At 43.9% G+C, this 21,380-nt stretch overlaps 1 protein-coding gene across 2 annotated transcripts in view; it reads right to left on the bottom strand.

Annotated features, from left to right (window-relative positions):
• LOC129701627 (dihydropyrimidinase-related protein 1-like) overlaps positions 1-21,380 on the bottom strand; it is a 60,479-nt gene that overhangs the window by 12,610 nt on the left and 26,489 nt on the right. For both annotated transcript variants that reach the window (XM_055642948.1, XM_055642956.1), the window contains exons 3-8: positions 17,988-18,172; positions 14,643-14,807; positions 9,763-9,824; positions 8,467-8,547; positions 5,217-5,285; positions 2,050-2,170 (exon numbers count right to left, since the gene is read on the bottom strand). In XM_055642948.1, the coding sequence (XP_055498923.1) occupies positions 2,050-2,170; positions 5,217-5,285; positions 8,467-8,547; positions 9,763-9,824; positions 14,643-14,807; positions 17,988-18,172 (683 nt within the window). The remainder of the gene's footprint in view (positions 1-2,049; positions 2,171-5,216; positions 5,286-8,466; positions 8,548-9,762; positions 9,825-14,642; positions 14,808-17,987; positions 18,173-21,380) is intronic.

Here is a 21,380-nt window from a genome sequence, read left to right on the forward strand (position 1 = left end):
CTGAACTTAAATTAAAAAAAATAAATCACGAGGATGGGGCTCATCCTATCTCAATATTTAAGTACAAAATAAAGGCTCTCTCTTTAAAAAAGCAACAGAGTGACACACCTATTATGTTTAGTAGGAGCTATTGCTTAAAGGGCCTGTCCCACCAGCATGCGACTGCATGCAGCAAGCGCGACCCAACATGGTCGCTTGCGCCTTACGGCCTCGCAGGGGCCGGTCCCACTTCGATCGCCGGAGCCGTATGGAGTTGCGCGGGGCTCCGAAAAACTGACAATGTCCAAAAATTCCGCGCGGCAAAGGCCTGTCGTCCCGCAGCCGCATTGAGGCCATACGCAGCGCCTCGATGGGCGTACGCAGTGTCTCGACGCCGTACGCCTAGCTCGTGGCGTTGTGCGATGACGTCACCGCCCGGCGTGCCATTGCGTGATGACGTAACCGCCCGACGCCGTGCGACGCCCAAATTCAGTCGGCCCACCTCCTGCCCAGCTGATTGGTGAGTATGATGTCGGGACCAGCCCCGCACAACTCCAGACGGCTCCGCGGTTGGAAGTGGGACCAGCCCCGCGAGGCCGTACGCCTCCAGCCACCACGTTTGGTCGCGCTAGACGCATGCAATCGCATGCTGGTGGGACAGGCCCTTAAGGCTCTCTCTATTTCTCAGGTGGTTGTAAAAGATCACATGGCATTGAAGGATTTTTCATTGCTATCCTGGCTAATATTTGTCCTGCAATCCAACATTCCTCTAACATATTCATTTGCTGTTGATAAAAGTTGATTGGGCACATATTGGCTGTTGTCTTTTCTATATTGCAACACTCATGAGTAGTTCAGAAGTGCGACAGTTACTGCAAAATACATGCATATGCTTGGGAAGAAAAACAAATGCACATCTATTTTTCAGCCACAAAGTCCATCAACTTTAAGGGGGAGGGGCCTGTGTGAGATCCTACCTAAACCAAAATAATATCATTTTAAAGATTTTTCTAAATTTGAAGTTACAAATTTCAGAGGGAAACATGATATGGCACTTCAACTGGACAGATTACTAACTTGCATATACTGTAAGTAATCAAACAGACGGTAGGAGACTATTCGAGTTGGGGAATCAATTATCATACAAAACAAAAACATTTTGACTTGAAGCAGCCTAACAGCATAAAAGGCCTGGAAAAACAGTACTCATAAATAATACGTGTATAGGAGTTTGAGGTAAATGACGGCATTGAAGAGACCTTTGGATACGGAAATGGATATGCAGGGAATGGAGTGATATATCACATGTAGGCAGATAAGAGTTGGTCTTGGCATCATGTTCGGTTTAGACAGTGTGGGCCAAATGGCCCGTGTCCATGCTGTACTGTTCTATGTTCCATGTTATATATTCTACGTAAATGAAAGGCTGGCTTTTTAACTCAAGGAAACTGGAGTACAAAGAGATTATGTTTCAGCTGTATTAGAGAGATGCCCGTCTACAACCAAAGTACCTCCTACTTTGACAGCATACCTCAACGAGGATGCAGTGCAATTTCATCTAGTTGATGCCAGACATAAAGTTAAATGATGACAATGTGCTGCTTCATTTTCGCTATTATTCCCTTGGCTACATTTCTTCTAACATTGCGAGATAGACAATGTGGTGTATATGCAGAAAAACGGGCCCCATTTCAACCCTGGACTGACTCCGTGGGTCACGTGGCATCTCGGGAGAAAAGGAATATGACGTTTTGGGTTGAGACTCTTCTTCAAATGACCTGAAATGTCACCTATTCCTTTTCTCCAAAAATGCCGCCTGACCTGCATTTGGTGTCTACGGTGTAAACCAGTAGTTCCTTCTGACACCCATTTCAACCCTGTCTGCCCTCTGCAATAAAACTGGCAACTGTGTTTAAATAGATACAAAGTCACTATTGTTAGATTGATATATGGTGGGGGGGGGGGGGGGGGGGGGGGGGGGGGGGGGGGGGGGTTAAACAGATATCCATGATTTGAATCTTATAGTGGAACACAATAGCTAACATATTGCAGGGAAGATGAACTTTTTACCTTTCTTTCTGGCCTGGGCAATCACATCCGCTGCACTCTTACTCATCACCTTGGTGATGTACAAGGGACAGTTGATCCGATTGGAGATAGTGATAGCCCGGTAAACAGCCTCAGCCTCCAGCTTTGAAAAGAGAATCCACAGTGCCAATTATAAAGCAAATTCACCGAATATCAATTTAACCATCACTTTACCTATAAAAGTCTCATCTTGTACGTGTGTGTATATGTGGTTTTTGTATTTTCGTCAAAACGCTATACATTTTTATATATTCTGACTCACTTTTTTCCCCTCCATACAGTGATCAGGTTCACTTAAGATTTGATGCTATATTTCACAACTTATTGGTGCATAAAGTTGAAAAAAGACAAAACTGCCTTTTAAACCGACTTTCACACTCAACCAGCTTCGACTGAGGATGTCACGATGAGGTGGGTGAGCACGGTGGCTTGGCTCAGAGCCCATTTCACACACAGAATATTCCACGAGCTTCGAGTGACCGTCAGCGAGAGGGCCGAATTTAAATTAACATTCCCATTTTTCCAACACGGACTTCTACCCACGAAGCCCCGGCTGGGGTTTTACACGGTCATCAAGGAGGCATGGAGACCACGGAAGTGAAGGAGACATCAAAACGCAGCAGTGACACCTCGCGATGATGGGGCCGTGGCGGTGGCGGCGCCTCACGGTGGCGGTGAAGCCTCGCGGAGATGGAACAGCAGCGGCAGGGGAAAGGAGAGGGAAAGACAGGTGAAGGAGGGATTGGGGAGGGGCTGGGGAGAGGGGAAAGATCCTGGGGAGGTGAGATGGGAGTGTGAGGGATTGAGTGAGAGGAGGGGGTAGGGAGGGTAGTTGCCACGTCTACACTCCCTCTCTCGACCCCCTACCTCTCTACCCTCCCCCTCCCCTCTCTAACCCACTCCCTCTCTACCCCCCTCCCCCCTCCCTCTCTCCCCCCCTCCCTCTCCCCCCTCCCTCCTCTACCCCCCCGCTCCCCCCCTCCCTCTCTACCCCCCCCTCCTCCCTCTCTACTCCCCTCCCTCTCCTACTAGCCCCATCACCCCTCCCCCTCTACCCCCTCCTCCTCCCTCTCTACACTTCAGATAAAGAAGCTCCATTCAATACATTAACTATTTATCTAATGCATCTAGACTTTCTCATCTAGCCAGTTTGAAATGTGTTGTCTGGTAAAGTTATAAATGGCTTTTTTTTAAAAATCAATTTGCCCTTCTTGCTCGACAAGTTCTAAATAATAACTTAAAAAATGACATCAGCTACTTCATTCATCTAAAATGTAAATATGATCATCAAGATATGACGATAGATCTCTACAACAGGCCAGACATCCTGGAGCTGAAACGATACCCAGACGCTGCACTTGCTAGGTACAGAGCAACTGCCTGACACTGCCCATTTCAGACTTAAAAATTAAACACAGTCTCAGGTTATAGCCAACCTGCACAAAGAAACCTGGTGTCAAATTCCAGCTTAAATATGTATTCTCTAATATTTATTAATGTGCCCTGTAAGAGGAAACTGCAGCAACTGGTATTGCTTCACCACAGGGATGTTTAGGCTGCAGTCTTTTAGTAATCAAGCTAATGTAATTCTAGCACAGCCACAGTTATTATGTTAAAACTGAGGAAGCCCGGTATTTTAGCCTTGAAGAGCCAGCTGTGTAACTGTGCTGCACAGTTAAGGAGTGCTCTTCATCCAGTGCAAAAGTATAGCTGGAGCCATGGCAAATTTGCAACAGTCAGTGTCAACTTTACTTAAGTGAATGGATGACATAGATAGTAGAGTTGCTGCCTGGCAGCTCCAGTGATCCAAGTTCAATCCTGATTTTGGATGCTGTCTGTGTGGAGTTTGCATATTCTCTCTGTGACCGAGAGAGATTCCTCCGGGTGCTTCAGTTTCTTCTCATAACTCATAGACACAAGGGTCGGGAGCTTGCTAAGTTGCTCTAAATTGCCCCTCGTGTTAGAGGAGGAGTAGTAACTAGAGAGAATTGATGAAATATGGGAAGAAAAATGCGATTAGTGTAAATGGGTGCATGATAGTCAACATGGACTCGATGGGTCAAAGAGCCTGTTTCACATTATGTGTCTCCATGAACGTGATGTCAAATTAAATATTTCCATAATGGACTATTGTCCACTGACCACATGGAAAACGAATGGGACATATAGAAAACATGGGAGTAGGCATGGTTGTAATTTCTCACATCTTTATCTGACATGGAAGGTGGCTGTTCAGCCCGTTGAGTCAATGCCAGATCTCAGAACTATCCCATCCCCTATCTATTCCCCCCCCCCCCCCCCCCCCCCCCCCCCCCCACCCCCCCCCCCCCTCACGTCCAAAATCAATTCCCCCAAGGCGTTTTCCTCTCTCACACATGCCGATCAACACCCATTTGTTAATTCTACCAGATATAACATGTAGATGGTTTATGCATGCAACCTATAATGTAGCTACCTCATCACCATTAACACGCCCTCTCATATCAGTATAACTATGATCTCCTCCCCTTCCTTCCTCCCATTTTGTCCTGGTACGCCTGAAGGCTGGATGCAGCCAGTGCTGGGACATGTGTGCCATGTGCTATAATAAAGGCTCTAGTAAAGGTTACAGTGTGTCAGACTGAGTCCCTTTACATAACACAAGAGGTAATTTACAATGGCCAATTTATGTAACAACAAATGAAACTGAGGTGCGTGGAAGAATGGGTATTGGATTATTGGAATTGAACCTGGGTCACTGGAGTTGTGAGGATGTTGCACGACCTGCAGCAACTCGCTGATCAACAGGTTTGTGTGGCTCTGTCTTAGAGAAAGATCAGTCCAGGGTCCTTTTGCTCCCAGATATCGAGGGGCCGAGTCCAGTGGAAAAACATCTCATACACAAGGGTGTACTACCCCAGAGGGGCACATAAGTGGCAATGGTGCTTTGTACAAAAAACAAAGTGGTCACACTACTATGTACAGGGACAACAACACTGAATGTGCAGACTGATCAACATTAACAATGTAAAGAGCTTTGCGCTCTGTCCTTCTTTTGTATAATTTTTTATTGCGAATAAAACTTTTGAAATGTAATAACTTATTTGGCCTTGTGTCTTTGTGTGGGTGTGTGCACATGTGTAGAGGGGCAGAGGAAATGAAGACTTTACCTCTTCTGGCCTGCTCAACACATGGCCTTCGGGTCCTGTTATTCCCAGTGCCAAGATCCGCTTTTGCTCCTAAAAAATAACATTCATTGCATTGATTAGATTTTTTTTAAGTCAACTTTCTGAAGGGACTATGCTGCTGACCCCCAAAATATTTATTTCACATTTAACTGTCCCAAAGTGTTGGTGTTACATTTTAACCAACAGAGAGGCACAAATGAGCTATTGCTTTAATACGAAGGATTTTAAAAAAGCATGTTTAGTTGGAATGCACTTGTTGCTCGTTAATGCACTTTTAATATGTGCACTAACAGTATACAAAAGCGGCAGCTACTCGGAATTGCCACCGTGCAGCTTCTATTTGAATCCTATCTTTTGAACACAACATAGACATCTATCTCCAAAGACACAAGGCACCTTGAGACAGAAAGGACATCATTGGCCTTGTGATTCCCTGTTAACGTTACTCATCCACAATTTAACTTGTTGTCAAGAAGCCTTTAGACTTTAGAGATACAGCATGAAAACTAGCTCTTTGGCCCACTGAGTCCACGCCGACCAGCGATCACCCTGTACACCAGCACCATCCTACATACACCAGACAATTTACAACTATTACCCAAGCCAATTAACCTAAAAACCTGTACATCTTTGGAGTGTGGGCGGAAACCAGAGCATCTGGGGAAAACCCACACGGTCAAAGGGAGAACGTAGAAACCATACAGACAGCACCCGTAGTCAGGATCGAACCCTGGTCTCTGGCACTATAATGCAGCAACTCTATGTTGCCCACAGTTGGCTTCTGAGTCTACCTTTGGGAGCACGGCGGAAACCACTGTCAAAACATGGGGGGGGGGGCACAATTTCTTGGTGGCCGCACGCGCACTCACACACATGCGACGCTTCAGAGGCTTCGGCCACGGGCCCTGTGGATGGTAACATCGGGAGCAGACCTGGTTGGTGGCTGACTCCGAGCTCCAGCAACGTCCGCCCCGAATCGTCCACCCCGAATCATGGGGCTTGAATCGGCTAGTTCGTGGGGCTTTTCATCGCCTGGCTCAGCTTAAAACCAGCCGCGGGATCTTCCACCCGCCGGCGAGGGCTTCAACATCGGGAGCCTCGATCGCCTTGATGCAGCAATTTGACCGCGTGTAAGATCCTGCGGCCGATTTTAAGCCATGCCGGGCGATGAAAGGCCCCATGAACTGGCCAATTAATGCTCCACTCTATGATCTTTGATCCACCAGGACATCTCCCTCCTCCAATCACCGCGCTCTATCCTCTGTCCCACCCCCCTACTTCCACCTCTGACCGACACCTCCCTCTTCCAATCATGATGTCCCACAACCCCCCCCCCTCTCATTGCCTGCTGACCAACGTCTCTCTCATCCAATCGGTGCCCTCGATCATCAGTCCCACTTCCACTGTCTTGCAGAAAGTGGTAATTTCAAAATCCGGATTACAAAACATGGGGGGGATTGGCACCTACCTCTGAAAACATGGAGGGGACGTGACCACTCCGTCCCCCTCCGCCCCACCCCCCCCGGGATTTCCGCACGTTTGGGAGTGGCCCCTAGCATGATGCGGAAAGACTGCACCCAGTGAGGGCTGGGATTGGTGGGACAGCAACAATGCTGAACAATGGAGCTGAAGGGGTTCACAGGTTGGCACTCGCCAGAGAACAGCACAACCTGCAGCATACATTGATGGACCACCCGGATCCTACGGCCTCTCTGATTACATCCCGTTGGATGTGATGGAAGCTGCCATTTCCCCTTCTCTTTGTTTAGGGTCTGCCCAGCACAGCAAGCAGATCAGTGGCCAATGGCCACCATTTAAGAGTCAAGAGTGTTTTATTATCATATGTACCAAAACAGAACAATTAAATTCTTACTTGCAGCAGCACAACAGATATATGTAAACATAGTGCTTGGTAAAACCCATAATAAAAAAAATAAAGTATATATATAAGAAAAACAAAGATAAATAAATAGCTTTGGCTGGTAGATGCAGATTCACGATACCCATGAAACCAGTACAGCATTACCATCAGAAACATACATAATACCTCTCTATACATAATGCCACATTGACTACTTTAACGCAGATGTCATTAGCCCTCACGTTCTACAGAAGGATACTGGTGCCTTACTTACTGACCAGACGTTTAGGGGTTTGGAATGATTACACTGAACATATTCTGCACCACTGATGAATATTTATAAATTAAAACTACTCCCCTCTTTGGAAGTGACAGCAGAGTGGATCTGGAGCATAGAAACAAGCCCCAGATATCAATCCTTGTACTTATCAGCTAACAGTTAGAAAGGTTTGTCTGGCAACCTGCCGTTATGACTCAAGCCAATTAGGCGGCAAGTCTGGATACAACAACATCCTTTATGATATCTGTTGAAGGAAACTTTTTAGTAACAGAGTCTCCAGTCTCTTATTGCAAGATGAATGATACATGATATTGTGGGACTCTGAACACCAGTACTTTGTACATCAAGCATATAGGGGCTTCAATGATCAGCAGATATGATTTTTGTTTAAATCCTCCATATGTTGGAAATCTAGAGTGGAAATAATAAAAAGATTTCTGGAAACACTCAGTAGGTCAGGTAGTGTCTACTAACATTTCAGAATAAAGACGCCATCAACATTATTCTGATGGTAGGTCTTTGACGTGTAATGCAAGTCGGTTATGCTTTCCACAGGTTTGCTGAAACTGAATGTGGAAAATGGGAGCACTTTCATGCAGGGTCCCAGCAATTTGGCAGCAACTGACCACTGCTTCACTTAAAATATCTGTTGAAGTTTTCAGAACAGAACATTGGAGTGCAGCAATAGAAATAGCGGGGAAAGCTATTTTTAAAATGATTAGAAAACATACCTTCGTGGATAGTGGAAATTTGAAAACCTCTTCGATAAAGAGAAAATAATGCCATGTCAACTGTTAATTTAACATCTAAAATTGATATAACTCTTTAGTAATCGAGATGAATTAGGATATAATGGGGAAAGCGAGGAGGGCAAATCAACATGATCTCAACAAATGACATATCTGCTGCACTCCTATGTTCTGTTCTGAAAGCTTCTACTGATATTTCAAGTGAAGGCAGTGGTCAGTAGAGGTGTTAACAATCTGGGATGTGCTGTAGAGTTTATCTGTCCACTTCTCAAAAACTTGATCAAGATTGAGGGGAGCTGGCACCATCCCTCAGTGAGGTGAATCAAAACAACAGCCACTCACCTCTGCAATCAACTCTCCATTTTCTGCATGGACCATAATGACAGCACCCAGGTCCTTTAGGAAACTAAAAGCCTCATAAAGCTGGAAACAGAAAAAGAAAACAAATAAATCACAATGATTTCATCAGCAACTGCCATGTCAATGGCATGGGTGCCATTGCTATCCACATGTTGTCAACATGGGGAAAAAACACTAGGCTTCTTTCATGTTGTCATTCAGGTCCATTGGCCCAACTAGCCCATGCCAACCAAGATGCTGCATCTATGCTAGCCCCACCTTCCTTTCCTATCCATATACTTGTCCAAATGTCTTTAAAATTATGCTATAGTACTTATATGAACTACTTCCTCGGGCATGTTTTGTCTCATTCTAAGTTTTGTTAAGTAAAACAGAACCTTGAAAGGAAAATATGGGCCCAAGTAGCACTCTTGTTCCAAGAGGCACGTTGAGTGCTAAAAAGGGTACGTGGCGCACCAGTGGAGTTGCTGACTTATAGCGCCAGAGACCCGAATTAAATCCTTACCACGGGTGCTGCCTGTACGGAGGATGTACATTCTCCCTGTGACCGTGTGTGTTTTCTCTGGGTACTTTGGTTTCCTCCCACATTCCAAAAAACGTACAAGTTTGTTGGTTAATTTACTTTTGTAAATTTGTCCCTAATATGTAGGATGGAATTACTTGGGGAATCACATTGACATGGACTCACTTGGCCGAAGGGCCTGTTACCATGCTGCATCTCCAAAGTCTAAGCTGCATTACTTACTGATCAGACGTTTAGGGATTAGGGATGATTACTCTGAACACGTTCTGTTCTACTGACACAGGTGGATATTTGTACGTTAAAACTACTTTCTTCTTTAGGATAAATACAAGCCAAAATATAACTCCTTTTACTTATCAGCTAATGGAAGGGTAGGTTCTGGAATTTTATCATTATGACTGCAGGCCAGTATTAGGACATGTACACAAATATAGAGATGCTGACTGATATTAAAGCAATAATTTGCAAACAATTGAGGCATGGGTATATCAATCCTCCATCAAGGACTATCAACATGTCAGTCTAAACTGACATTAATCTAATGCCAAGCAACTAAAACACAGCACCTATCAGCCTCTCAATGAGGCTTCTGTCCATAATCCCAATCATTAAATCCAGTAAGTTTTCAGATAAACACAGAATGTTACATTATGTTCCCCATTTCCCCTGGTTACAGTGGAATCTACATGTGCCATCACAGGCGGACCCTAGGAGCGCATAGATCCCCAAATAAAGAAAATCATCTTCTATTTTACCTCGCTGTCTGTCAGCTGGAACATATCCTTGTATGCCATGTAAACTTGAAATGAATTGATATCTGTTTTTGAAAAAAGAGAAAGTATATTTTAGAACCAAAATTCTCAACCATCTGTTCAACTCAGCAAAGTACATAAATTGCAGTATTGTTGTCAAAGTACTCACAGACATTTACTTCAACAAACTCCAGCATTAAATGAAATTTTTTAATTTTAAGTGACAGACATTTTAAGGGCTAATGGACACAACTTCAATCACCAACTGCTGCACTTACAGAGAGCACAGAGGTTGTAGTCGAGCATGCCCACAGCCTGGTGGAAACTCTACTATGCAGCAAGCATTGTCTGTGCAGGAACTAGGATTTCTCAGACATCTTTTATCTGAAACAAATTCATTTCATGAGCTAATTTCTCCCCCCTGCCGATGTGTGCATACATGACAATTAGATCTGCACAGACACTAGGCAAAAATATTCTGCACCTCTAGCTTTTGGCACACGAGATGTGTGCTGTTACATACAGCACCAATTCTCACATCCATCTCCCAGAAGTTGGGCAAAAAAAATGTGTGAAGTGTAGCACCATGGCATTTAGCAATTTACATATTAGAAGCCTCCGGGAGGCAAGGCCGGTTTTAAAGTACTCTCCCAGAGACAGCCTCAGTTCGGCAGAAGGGAAGGCTGACCTAGAGGTGAGGCACAACAGGGAGGTTGGGTACATGGCATTTTCCTATGTGGGCCAATATCTGTTTTATTTGTCACTTGCACATAAAGTGCAAGTGAAATGACATAGTCCTGTCCTAAACGGGCCCGACTGTCTGGGGTGCCACGAATGGCCCCAAACACTGCGACCCGTGGTTCATCAAGGAGCCAATTATCAATATGACACTGGCCATTGGAAAGTGCTGCTGGTATATATTGTGCACAGGGCATCAATGTGACAGTGCAGACCCTAGTGCTGAGGTCTCATTTCCAAAACTTTCACAACCTGCTCCAAACACTGGGCAGTTGGGCAGGTTACAACCCAATGGAATGACGTTGATTTTTCCCAATTTCAAGTAACTCCTGCATTTCCTAATCCCCACCCTCCTGGTCGTCCTGCTAGTTCCACTGTTCGCATCTTTGTACCCCTCGCGTTTGCACATCTTCCCCAGGTTATAATGGACTACTATGGGCTCCACCCTTCCCGACCTCATCTGTCACCAGCCCCGATTTGTTCTGGTCTATTCTTGCCTCCAGTTCCCATCTCCTCCATCCTTCTACCTCCTCCTCCCTCCCTTCCTCCCAAACAGCCCAAGTCCGAGTCTGAATTAACACCAAAATTCAGTTTTTGTCACAAGCTCCAATTTCTGCTCGCAATGGACACACACTGTGTGAAAACCTGTGACCTTTTGAGCTGACAAATCTAAGTGGTGATAAGGTCCATCATAGCCTGAAGTGGTGGGCCAAATTACTAATCAACCTGAAAATGGTCATGCATGACCTAATGTGTGGAAAAGGGTCCAGAATGCCTCAAAACTACTTGAGTCAGTGCATGTCTTTTTGTCTTTTTTGGTATTTTTGGTGTGTTTTAAAAGTCTGTGTTAATGTTCTCTGGTTTGTTTTATGTGGGGGGGGGGGGATCGGGAGAAAAACTTTTTTTCAATCTCATACCTTGCCGGAGATGCGATTGCTTTCTGTATCGTATCTCCGGTTGCTCTGCGGCCTAATATTATGCAGCTGGAGGCCTTGCTCGAGACTGACTTTGAGCCCCACCGCGGAGCCGTGGACTTACCATCGGAGCCGATCCCTTGTCTGGGATCAACGCTCCAACTGCAGCCGGTGGATTTCACCATCGTGGAGCTCGCAGTCTTGGGTAGAGACCGATGTTGGGAAGCTCCAAAGTCGCAGAAGGTTCGACCAGCCGCGATCTAGGGTTGGTCACCTGGAGCGGGAGAGCAGACATCCCACCAATGCAGGAATTGATCCCCCCGACGTGGAGGGCCTGACTACAGGCTACGGGAGCCAATGCCATCCCGTCAACGGAAAGCTCGAGGCCCCCGACCGCAGGAGAACAAAGAAGGGAAGAGATTGGACTTTTTTTTTCGCCTTCGATCACAGTGAGGAATGTGGAGGAGTCAATGTGGTGGATGTTTATGTTAAAATGTATTTTGTGCGTCTTGTTGCTTTTTATTCAAGTCAAGTCACATTTATTTATATAGCACATTTAAAAAAACTCTTGTTTGCTTTACATTTGTTATAAGAATAGTATAAACAAACAAACTACATACATATATACATATAGCCCTCGCTCAGTGGACATCAGGAAAATCTTGGGAGTATAGATAAGATTTTATTCTTGACTTAAAGGAGTCGTTGGAGGGGGCAGTTCTGATGGGAAGGGGGATGCTGTTCCACAGTCTAGGGGCTGCAACCGCAAAGGCGCGGTCACCCCTAAGCTTATGCCTAGACCGCGGGATATTCAGCAGCCCCAAATCGACTGATCTGAGGGACCTGGAGGTGGAGTGGTGGGTGAGAAGACTTTTAATGTAGGAGGGGGCAAGCCCATTGAGGGCTTTGTAGACATAGAGGAGGGTCTTGAAATGTATATGGAACCGCACAGGGAGCCAATGGAGAGAGGCCAGGATTGGGGTGATGTGGTCCCTTTTTCGAGAGCCCAAATATTGGTATGACTAAATCAAGTTCCTCGTATGTTGCAAAACAGACTTGGCTAATGAAGTATGATTATGATTAATACATTGTAGACATCAATATATTTCCTTAGGATAAACTAGTTAGTTTGCAAGGAGACTCTAGAGTTGTTGTAGAAACATAGAAAATAGGTGCTGGAGGAGGCCATTCGGCCCTTCGAACCAGCACCGCCATTCATTGTGATCATGGCTGATCGTCCCCTATCAATAACCTGTGCCTGCCTTCTCCCCATATCCCTTGACTCCACTAGCCCCTAGAGCTCTATATAACTCTCTCTTAAATCCATCCAGTGACTTGGCCGCCACTACCCTCTGTGGCAGGGAATTCCATAAATTCACAACTCTCTGGGTGAAAAAGATTTTTTCTCACCTCAGTCTTAAATGACCTCCCCTTTATTCTAAGACTGTGGCCTCTGGTTCTGGACTCACCCAACATTGAGAACATTTTTCCTGCATCTAGCTTGTCCAGTTCTTTTATAAGTTTCTATAAGATACCCCCTCATCCTTCTAAACTCTAGTGAATACAAGCCTAGTCTTTTCAATCCTCATATGACAGTCCCGACATCCCAGGGATCAATATCGTGAACCTATGCTGCACTGCCTCAAGGATCACAAGGATGTCCTTCCTCAAATCAGGAGACCAAAACTGTACACAATACTCCAGATGTGGTCTCACCAGAGCCCTATACAACTGCAGAAGATTTGTTTTATGAAGAGTCCCCTAAGTTTCAAGTACTGTAATGTGAATATGATACCAGCTTATGTGATTTAGTCCACGTCCCATTGGCTTGAATTCATGGAACTATATATTGTATCTGGATATGGTAGCAATAGGAGATGATGTATAATAACAAGATGGAAGAAAAAGATCATGATAAGTCCATGGAAAAAGATGATGACAAAGATAATATTGAAGTGAGCTGCCTTGCAGAAAAATAAGGAACAAAGTTACCAGTAGTGAGGGAGCTGCAGTCAGTTTTTGTTTTCCACAAAACTGTGGTGGACAGGATGAAGCTAAAGCAAAAAGAACAAAGAGTCAAATAGAAATGGCCTTGTTGGCAATCCCGTCTTTCAGCATAGCAAGGTGGCATGTGAAAGCATCAAAAAGTGTTTCTTTGTTAGATTCAAGAAGATTATTGGAAATCCAGCTCGATGACAGATGAAGAATGAGAAAAATCGTAAGGGAGGGCACAGGGAGAGGGGCAAGAAAATTATATTTGTTTAGTTTAGTTTAGAGATACAGTGCGGAAACAGGCCCATCAACCCACCGAGTTGGCACCGACCAGCAATCTCTGCACATTAACACTACTCTACACACACACACACTAGGGTCAATTTTTACATTTATACCAAAAAAACAATTAACCTACAAACCTGTACGTCTTTGGAGTATGGGAGGAAACCGAAAATCTCGGAGAAAACCCACACGATCGCGGGGAGAACGTACAAACTCCATACAGACAGCACCTGTAGTCGGGATTGAACCCGGGTTTCTGGCGCTGAAAGTGCTGTAAGGCAGCAACTCTACCGCTGCGCCACTGCGCCGCCTTTGTAACGAGGAATTACGGTGTGAGACCAATGGAATGCAGAGAAGACAAGAGTAGGCCAATTATCCCCTTACACTAGCTCCACCATTAGATCAAGTATGATCTAACACATCATCCCCATTTTATTTGTGGTCCATATCATTTTATAACCTTACCTAATAAAAATCTATTTCAGTCTTGTGTGTTTCAATTACACAACCTTTTGGTACACTGTTCCAAATATCTTCTTTAGTTTGTGTTAAGGTGAATAAAACAGGTTATCAGATAGAAACAAAAGAAAACCATCCCCTTTTTTGCAAGTTTCACATTTCTGTTGTGAAGAACAAATAACCAAATCTTAAAATCAAAATCCTTTAGTATAGCTGGAGAGTTTCATACTTAAAATGGCATGCATACAAAATTAAAGAGATCCAAAATGGCAACTTCAAATTAGCCAGCGCACTATCATTTTCCCTCCCTTAGTAGCTCCCACCTTCCTTCTCTTACAGATCTAAGCAAAACCTTGCCTCCTCCATTACTCAGTCTCTAGTTTGCTTTACTCCAGTCCCAAATAGCATCTCATCAGTCATTACATTCTGTCCCTCCCACTCAACAAACCACAAGCAATGTCTTTGGCCGTTATGTTACTTATGAAGCTTGCTGACCTTTCTCTTGTACCAGGATCTCCAACTCTTCCTTGATTCCTTCATTCCATTGAGGAATATCCACGTGGAGGGAGTAGTCACAGCAGGAACGATTATCAGCTGTTTCATGCCATTTTTCGAAGGCAGTCAGCAAAGTAGCATTCTTGTCAGGAACAACATGGTCAACTGCAAAAAGAATATTTACAGAGGAATCACCTTAAGAAAGTGAGTTGATTTTAGAATGGCTTTAAGGAACAGGACAATTGAAAAAAAAAGTACCAGGGGTCTATTAACTTCCTTTCACTTTAAGAATCTATAAATATTGTTATCAATGTGCCATTCCCTCACATGCTTTTGATTAGATAAAAGTGAGCAACTTAAAATGTCTTCACTATTGACAAATTATTTTTAACAATCAATTACAAGAGAATGTGCTTTGCATCAAAAATTATAATTTAATAAACAAAGCTGAAAACAACTTAGTAATAGACATTGGAATATCAGTATTTGCGGAATTGGAGAGTGATTGTTCTGACTTTGGTGGAGTGGGAAAATGAAAGGGACTATTTGATTTGCAGCCTCTCTGTACTCAGCCACAGGTAAATTATGTTATCCTGGTCTAGGTGCTTCATCTCAATACTGGACACGAGAAAAAAACTCTTGGGGCATTCCCAGCAAGGGATAATCTGGACATTTCCAAGTGCCTTCTGATAAGCCCACAGTCTATCAAGAATGGTTGCAATTTCAAAATGTGCCTAGTGAAGGCCTCAATGATGCACAGAAGTAACCTTCTCAAAATGTTTGATTTACCATTACTAAATCGCCACCTTATTCCATGGTAAAGGAAAAGGTGAACTTCTCGCCAACTATCTTTAAATATTCTCATGATGCAAAAAGCTGATGAAGTATTAAATTATAATCAATAATTAAGTCATCCCATCAGACCCACAGCATTTTCACTGAGTGCTACTTCTTCCCAAGTCAACCCACTCAGGAAAATGTGCTGGCATTACTAAAGCATCTAGGAGGGTGAAAGTGGTGTGGAGTATAGAAGACAATCTGCTTCTGAGATTAATTGCCTAGGCTAGCAAGTTGGGTGCATAGTTGGGGATTTTACTCATGGAAAGGTTCAATTTAAAGGAATTCTGCAGTGCCACTGCAGTAAACCCTCGTTATAATGCACCACGGTAATTGCCGATTGTCCGCTACAATCGAGTAAGATATTATCATCATTCAAGTAGTATAAATAAACAACTGTAGTTGCTGGTTAATACACAAAAGGACACAAAATTCCGGAGTAACCAAGCAGGTCAGGCAGCATCTCTGGACATTTGGCGACATTTCGGGTTGAGACCCTTCTTCAGATCTCAGTTGGGAACTGGGCCAGGGATGCAGGTGAGTTGACAGCCCCGGCTTGCTGGCGGTCAGGGGAGGTGGAGGATCGGCGGAGTCAATGGTCATGGCCCATGGGCGGCCGGAGTGCTGGCAAGGGTTGGCGTTGGCAGTGGTGGTAGCAGCAGCCAGGGAGGCGGCACAAGCCAAGGGTGGTGTGAGCATCCGTCGGTAGATCTGTCCACTGTAACCACTTTGTTGCAGGATGGTGCACTAAAGGTACAGTCTATTTGCAAAAATTCAGAATCCTAAAATCCCTATATTACAATTTGCTTCAAATGATAACCATAAAATATTTACCGAGTAATGTAGAAGCTAGTGTAACATTGTCTACTATGTTGGAAGGACATTAAACCCAATAGAGCTCGAATTAATTCCAACCAAATTACTTATTTCAAAAACGCACCTTCATCCAACACAGTCAAAGTTGTTTAGATACACTGCATTTAAAGGCCCTTCGACCCATCGAGTCCATACCAACCAGCAAAGCTGTACGCTAGTTCTATCCTATACAAAAGGAACAATTTACTGAAGCCAATTAACATACAAACCTTCATTTTTGGAACTTTGGAGAAAACCGGAGCAACCAGAGAAAACCCATGCAGTCACAGGGAGAAACTCTATACAGACAGCACCCATAGTCAGGATCAAACCCAGGTCTCTGGCAATACAAGGCAGCAACTCTATGTGCTGCACCACTCATTAATAATGTGTTATTAATAGGTCTCATGGTTATTCCTCACCATTCTGCTTCTAAGAAATATTAGTAGGCCAAGCATAAAATAGAATGTACAATACTGTGAGTAATGTTTCCACCAGAACTTAGTTATCTGTTACATGATAATAATTGCTTAGACACAAAACGCTGGAGTATCTCAGCAGGACAGGCAGCATCTCTGGAGAGAAGGAATGGGTGACGTTTCGGGTCAAGACCACTATTGAGTTCAAGATCCTTCAAGTCTGAAGAAGGGTCTCGACACGAAACGTCACCCATTCCTTCCCTCCAGAGATGCTGCCTGTCCTGCGGAAATACTCCAGCATTTTGTGTCTACCTTCGATTTAAACCAGCATCTGCAGTTCTTTCCTGCACATAATTGCTTAGTTTAGTTTAAGTTGAAAGATACAGCATGGAAACAGGTCCTTTAGCCCACCAAGTACACCCTGACCATTAATCCGATGTTCCTACTAGTTTCATGCTATCCCACTTTCTCAACTAATCCCTGCACATTAGGAGCAATTTACAAAGGCAAATCAACCTACAAACCCACGCGACTTTGGGATGTCCGAGGAAACCGCACCACCTGGAGGAAATCCATGCAGTCACAGGGAGAACGTGCAAACACCACAAAGACAGCACCTGAGATCAGGATCAAACCTGAATCTGTGGGGCCGTGAGATAGTATCTCCACCAGCTATGTCATTGTGTCATGCAAAGTGTGTACATTCTCCCTGTGACCACGTGGGTACACTTGGAAGTTCTGGTTTTCTGACAAAGTTGATCTGCTTGACAAATTGGCTGCTGTATATTATCCCTAACATAGGTGCCTGGTGGGAGAATCTGTAATTGGTGTTTACGGGCATGTGTGGGAGAATAGGTCACAGGGATTTTACTGAACTTTATCTTGCACTAAACATTATTTATTTTATTCCATTTTATCATGTATCTGTACACTGTGGATGGCTCGATTGTAATCACACATTGTCTTTCTGCTGACTACAACACAAGCTTATCACTGTACCTCGGTACACATGACAATAAAATAAACTAAACTTTAATGCCTCATTTTGCTGTTTTATGTGAGGTAAATTATATTTCTCGTAGAATGACCTTAGGCCCGATGGAATGAATGGCCTCCTTAACATCATAAGAAAACAAGCTTTCTTTTTTTTAGTCTTGTGCATTAATAGTACTGGTCCATTAACGATACCAGGCCAGGAATGGAAAATGTGCATTAGAAAGGCTCAATTTCTTACTTATCATTGTGGTTCCTCCTGCCAGGGCTGCCTTTGTTCCTTGAAAGAAGTCATCAACACTTGTGGTGTTCATATGGGGCTTCAGCAAGTAGGTGTTTGCATCGATTCCCCCTGGGATAACCAGCCTGCCATTTGCCTCAATGGTTTTCACACCAGTAGGAACTTTTAGATTGTCCCCTATTTGGCTGGAAGATAAAAAGAAATGCAAATCATAATGTACCCAAGCACAAACCAGAATCCAATGCAAGGGTAATCCTTGATAAATAAACACTGGTGACAAAGCAAATCGGCTTTTGATTTAAAGAAAGGAACAATTATTATTTTTTGACATTTGTGATCCTTTGAAATTAACTTGCACCCATTTCCTCAGTTTACATTGTACTGTACTGGTGAATGCAGAAATGGTACAGGGGCACAAAAATCTCACTGAATAGCAGGACCTTTCAAGCAAACAGCAGGGCTGAGGCATAGCAGCTTGAAAACCAGTTGAAAAGCCAAGCTGAGCTTGTGCAGTAACAGTGGGACTCGAGAGTTGGTGCTTGGTCTAATGCCAATCTCAATGCAAATAAATTTGCAGGCACTTAGCCAATGTAATAGTATTGGAACTAGCACTCTCGTGCATGCACTGACAAAATGCAAAATCAAAGACTTACCGACAGATTCTGAAGACCTAATATGTCAGTTTGCTTCACAACTTGATTCCACATGAAGTCCAATAGCACACATCAGACCTACTAGGATTTGAAGTGTAATGCTGCTGAAAGTCTCTTAGATCAGGCACCTGGTGCAGGATATAAAACCTGATTAATTGCAATGGGGAGTAGGGGGGCAAAGATTTAAGGAGAAAATACATTTTATTTTATTATTTTGTTTTAATAAATGCATGTCAATTATTCATATCTGTTTTAGCTGTCTTTATTTTTGTTAATAATTTACTTCAATTTTTTTTAAATAATTAATTTCAATTAATTTAATTATTTACTACAATGTTAAGGCCAAGTGACAAAGAGATGCTAAAATTATTAGGTCAATTGGATTTTTGCAAGCAGCAAGGTTGGGAGCCAGCTGTCAAAGGCTACAGATTAGGTTTGGGGGTGGGGCCTCCTCACTGCACTGGAGGCCTCACCATTGCTGAAGCCACACCACTGGAAGCTTTGTGCTCTGTATCAGATTGACTCGTGGTTACAGTGGGTCACAGTAGCGAGAACTGGCCCGATAAAAGTCAACCACATTATATTTCTATCTTAACGTTACAAACAATACCTGGGATTACTGGTCAACAATCTGAAATGTAATTCTCACAACGAGTGAAGGTTATAACCACAATCATGATGTTGAACTGGTTAGTTAAGAGATAAAGATTTAAGAATACAGATTTAAGCAATATAAAAGACACAAGGTGATGGAGTAATGACGTTCATAAACGGACCACCCAATGAAAATCCCAGTGCGTCGCATGTACATAGGCATGAAACATTATGGAAGAGGAAAAATGAACTTAGTAGTGAGTAAAAGTGACGGTTAAATGTGTCCACATAAGTAAGGCATTTATTTTTATAGGCTTGAAATATGTTTTGAAGAACTGCACCAATTTTTTTTAAATGCCAGTTATTTATGTTTGGATTAGGTTGCATTTGTAGTATTGTGTGTAGTTCTGGCTGCCCCATTACAGGAAGGATATGGAGGGTTTCGAGAGGGTGCATAAGGAGATTTACTAGAATGCTGCCTGCATTAGAGGTTGGACAAGCTTGGATTGTTTCTCTGGAGCGTTGAAGGTTGAAGGGACGATATAAAATTGTGAGAGGCAATAGATAGTGTAGACAGTCAGAACATTTTTCCTAGAGAAATCCAAAGACTAGAGGGCAAAGCTGGAAGGGACAAGATTTATTGGAGTAGACTAAATGGGACCCATTGGGTCCCAGTCACACGGGAGACCTTGTCCCCCCAATGCAACCCATTCCCCAATGCAATATTCCACCACTCACCTGTTCCCCCAACGCAACCCGTTCCCCTAAAGCAATGTTCCACCACTCTGGGGAGGGAGTGTGTGGGGAGGGTGTGTGTGTGTGTGGGAGGGTGTGTGTGTGTGGGGGGGGGGGGGTGGGTGTGGGGGGGAGGTGGGGGGGGGGTGGGGGGAGGGGGTGTGGGGGGTGTGAGGGGGGGTGTGTGGTGGAGGGGGGGGGGTGTGGTGGAGGGGGGGGGGTGTGGTGGAGGGGGGGGGGGGGGTGGTGTGGAGGGGGGGGGGGTGGTGGAGGAGGGGGGGGGGGGGGGGGGGGGGGGTATGCTCACCTCATACCTTTAGCTTTCAACCTCACGCACACAGCTCCCGTCCCACTCCCGACTTCACTCAGAGACTTCCAGTTCAACTTGATCTCTGCCCGTACGCAGCTCATAGACTCAGCCCTGCCTCCAGAGCTTTATTCTCCATGAGTGCCATAAGGGGTGTTACCTTCATGGTGACTGACAGGCGAGAAGACCAATCTGCTGATCTCATGATTTTTTTAAACATTCATAACTTTTTTATTATTTTGCCGATCGGAAAAAAACCTTGGGGCGGTTGGAGGAGAGGAGGACGGCGCGTAAGATGGCAAAAAAAATCACAGTGATATAGGGTGGCGTTCTTTCTAAAATGTATTTACAACATTGACAGGAAGTGGTCAAGATGAGACTTTTAGTAATAGTATAGATGTGCAGAATCTTTACACAGACAGTGGTAGGTGCCTGGAACACACTGCCAGGGATGGTGGTGGAGGCAGATGTGACAAAGGCATTTAAGAGGCTTTTAGAATGGCACACCAATGTGTATATAGAGGGATATGTATTTATCACAGTCAGCGAAGATTAGTTTAACCTAGCATCATGTTCAGTACAGATTCTGAGCACCAATGGGCCTGCTCCAGTGCTGTACTGTTCTCAATTTTTCAGATGCATTTCATTTCTTTATCATTCTCCAAGCCAAAGTTCATTTTTCCATGAAAGAGTTAACAGTTAAAACCTTTAGTTAGTAAGCTCTTCATTTAACATTAATGTAGTGTCAAACATTGTGCAGACATAGTGTACTCCATTCTAATTTGCTCCACTGTTGTGTTTTAAGACAAATAATTTTTGTGCTTAAGTACATGTGCAGAAATTTGTTTTCCAGATTCTGCCATTTGATAAATTTAGAAACAAAAGCTGCAAACTGAACCATTCTCTTTGAATTGTACGAAGTGGGTTTCTTATCAATATCAGGAGAAGGCAAGAAGGCAAGGACTTACAAATGCAAAATCAATGCTAAATTCCTTTCTTGAATGCGGCTTAAGCTCAAGCCCACAGGGAAGAGAGTCAATCAACAATGGGCCTAGTAAATGATGCAATGATGCACAGAAGTAACCATTCTCAAAATGTTTGATT

Source organism: Leucoraja erinacea, chromosome 1, assembly GCF_028641065.1.
Source record: "Leucoraja erinacea ecotype New England chromosome 1, Leri_hhj_1, whole genome shotgun sequence".
NCBI lineage: Eukaryota > Metazoa > Chordata > Chondrichthyes > Rajiformes > Rajidae > Leucoraja > Leucoraja erinaceus.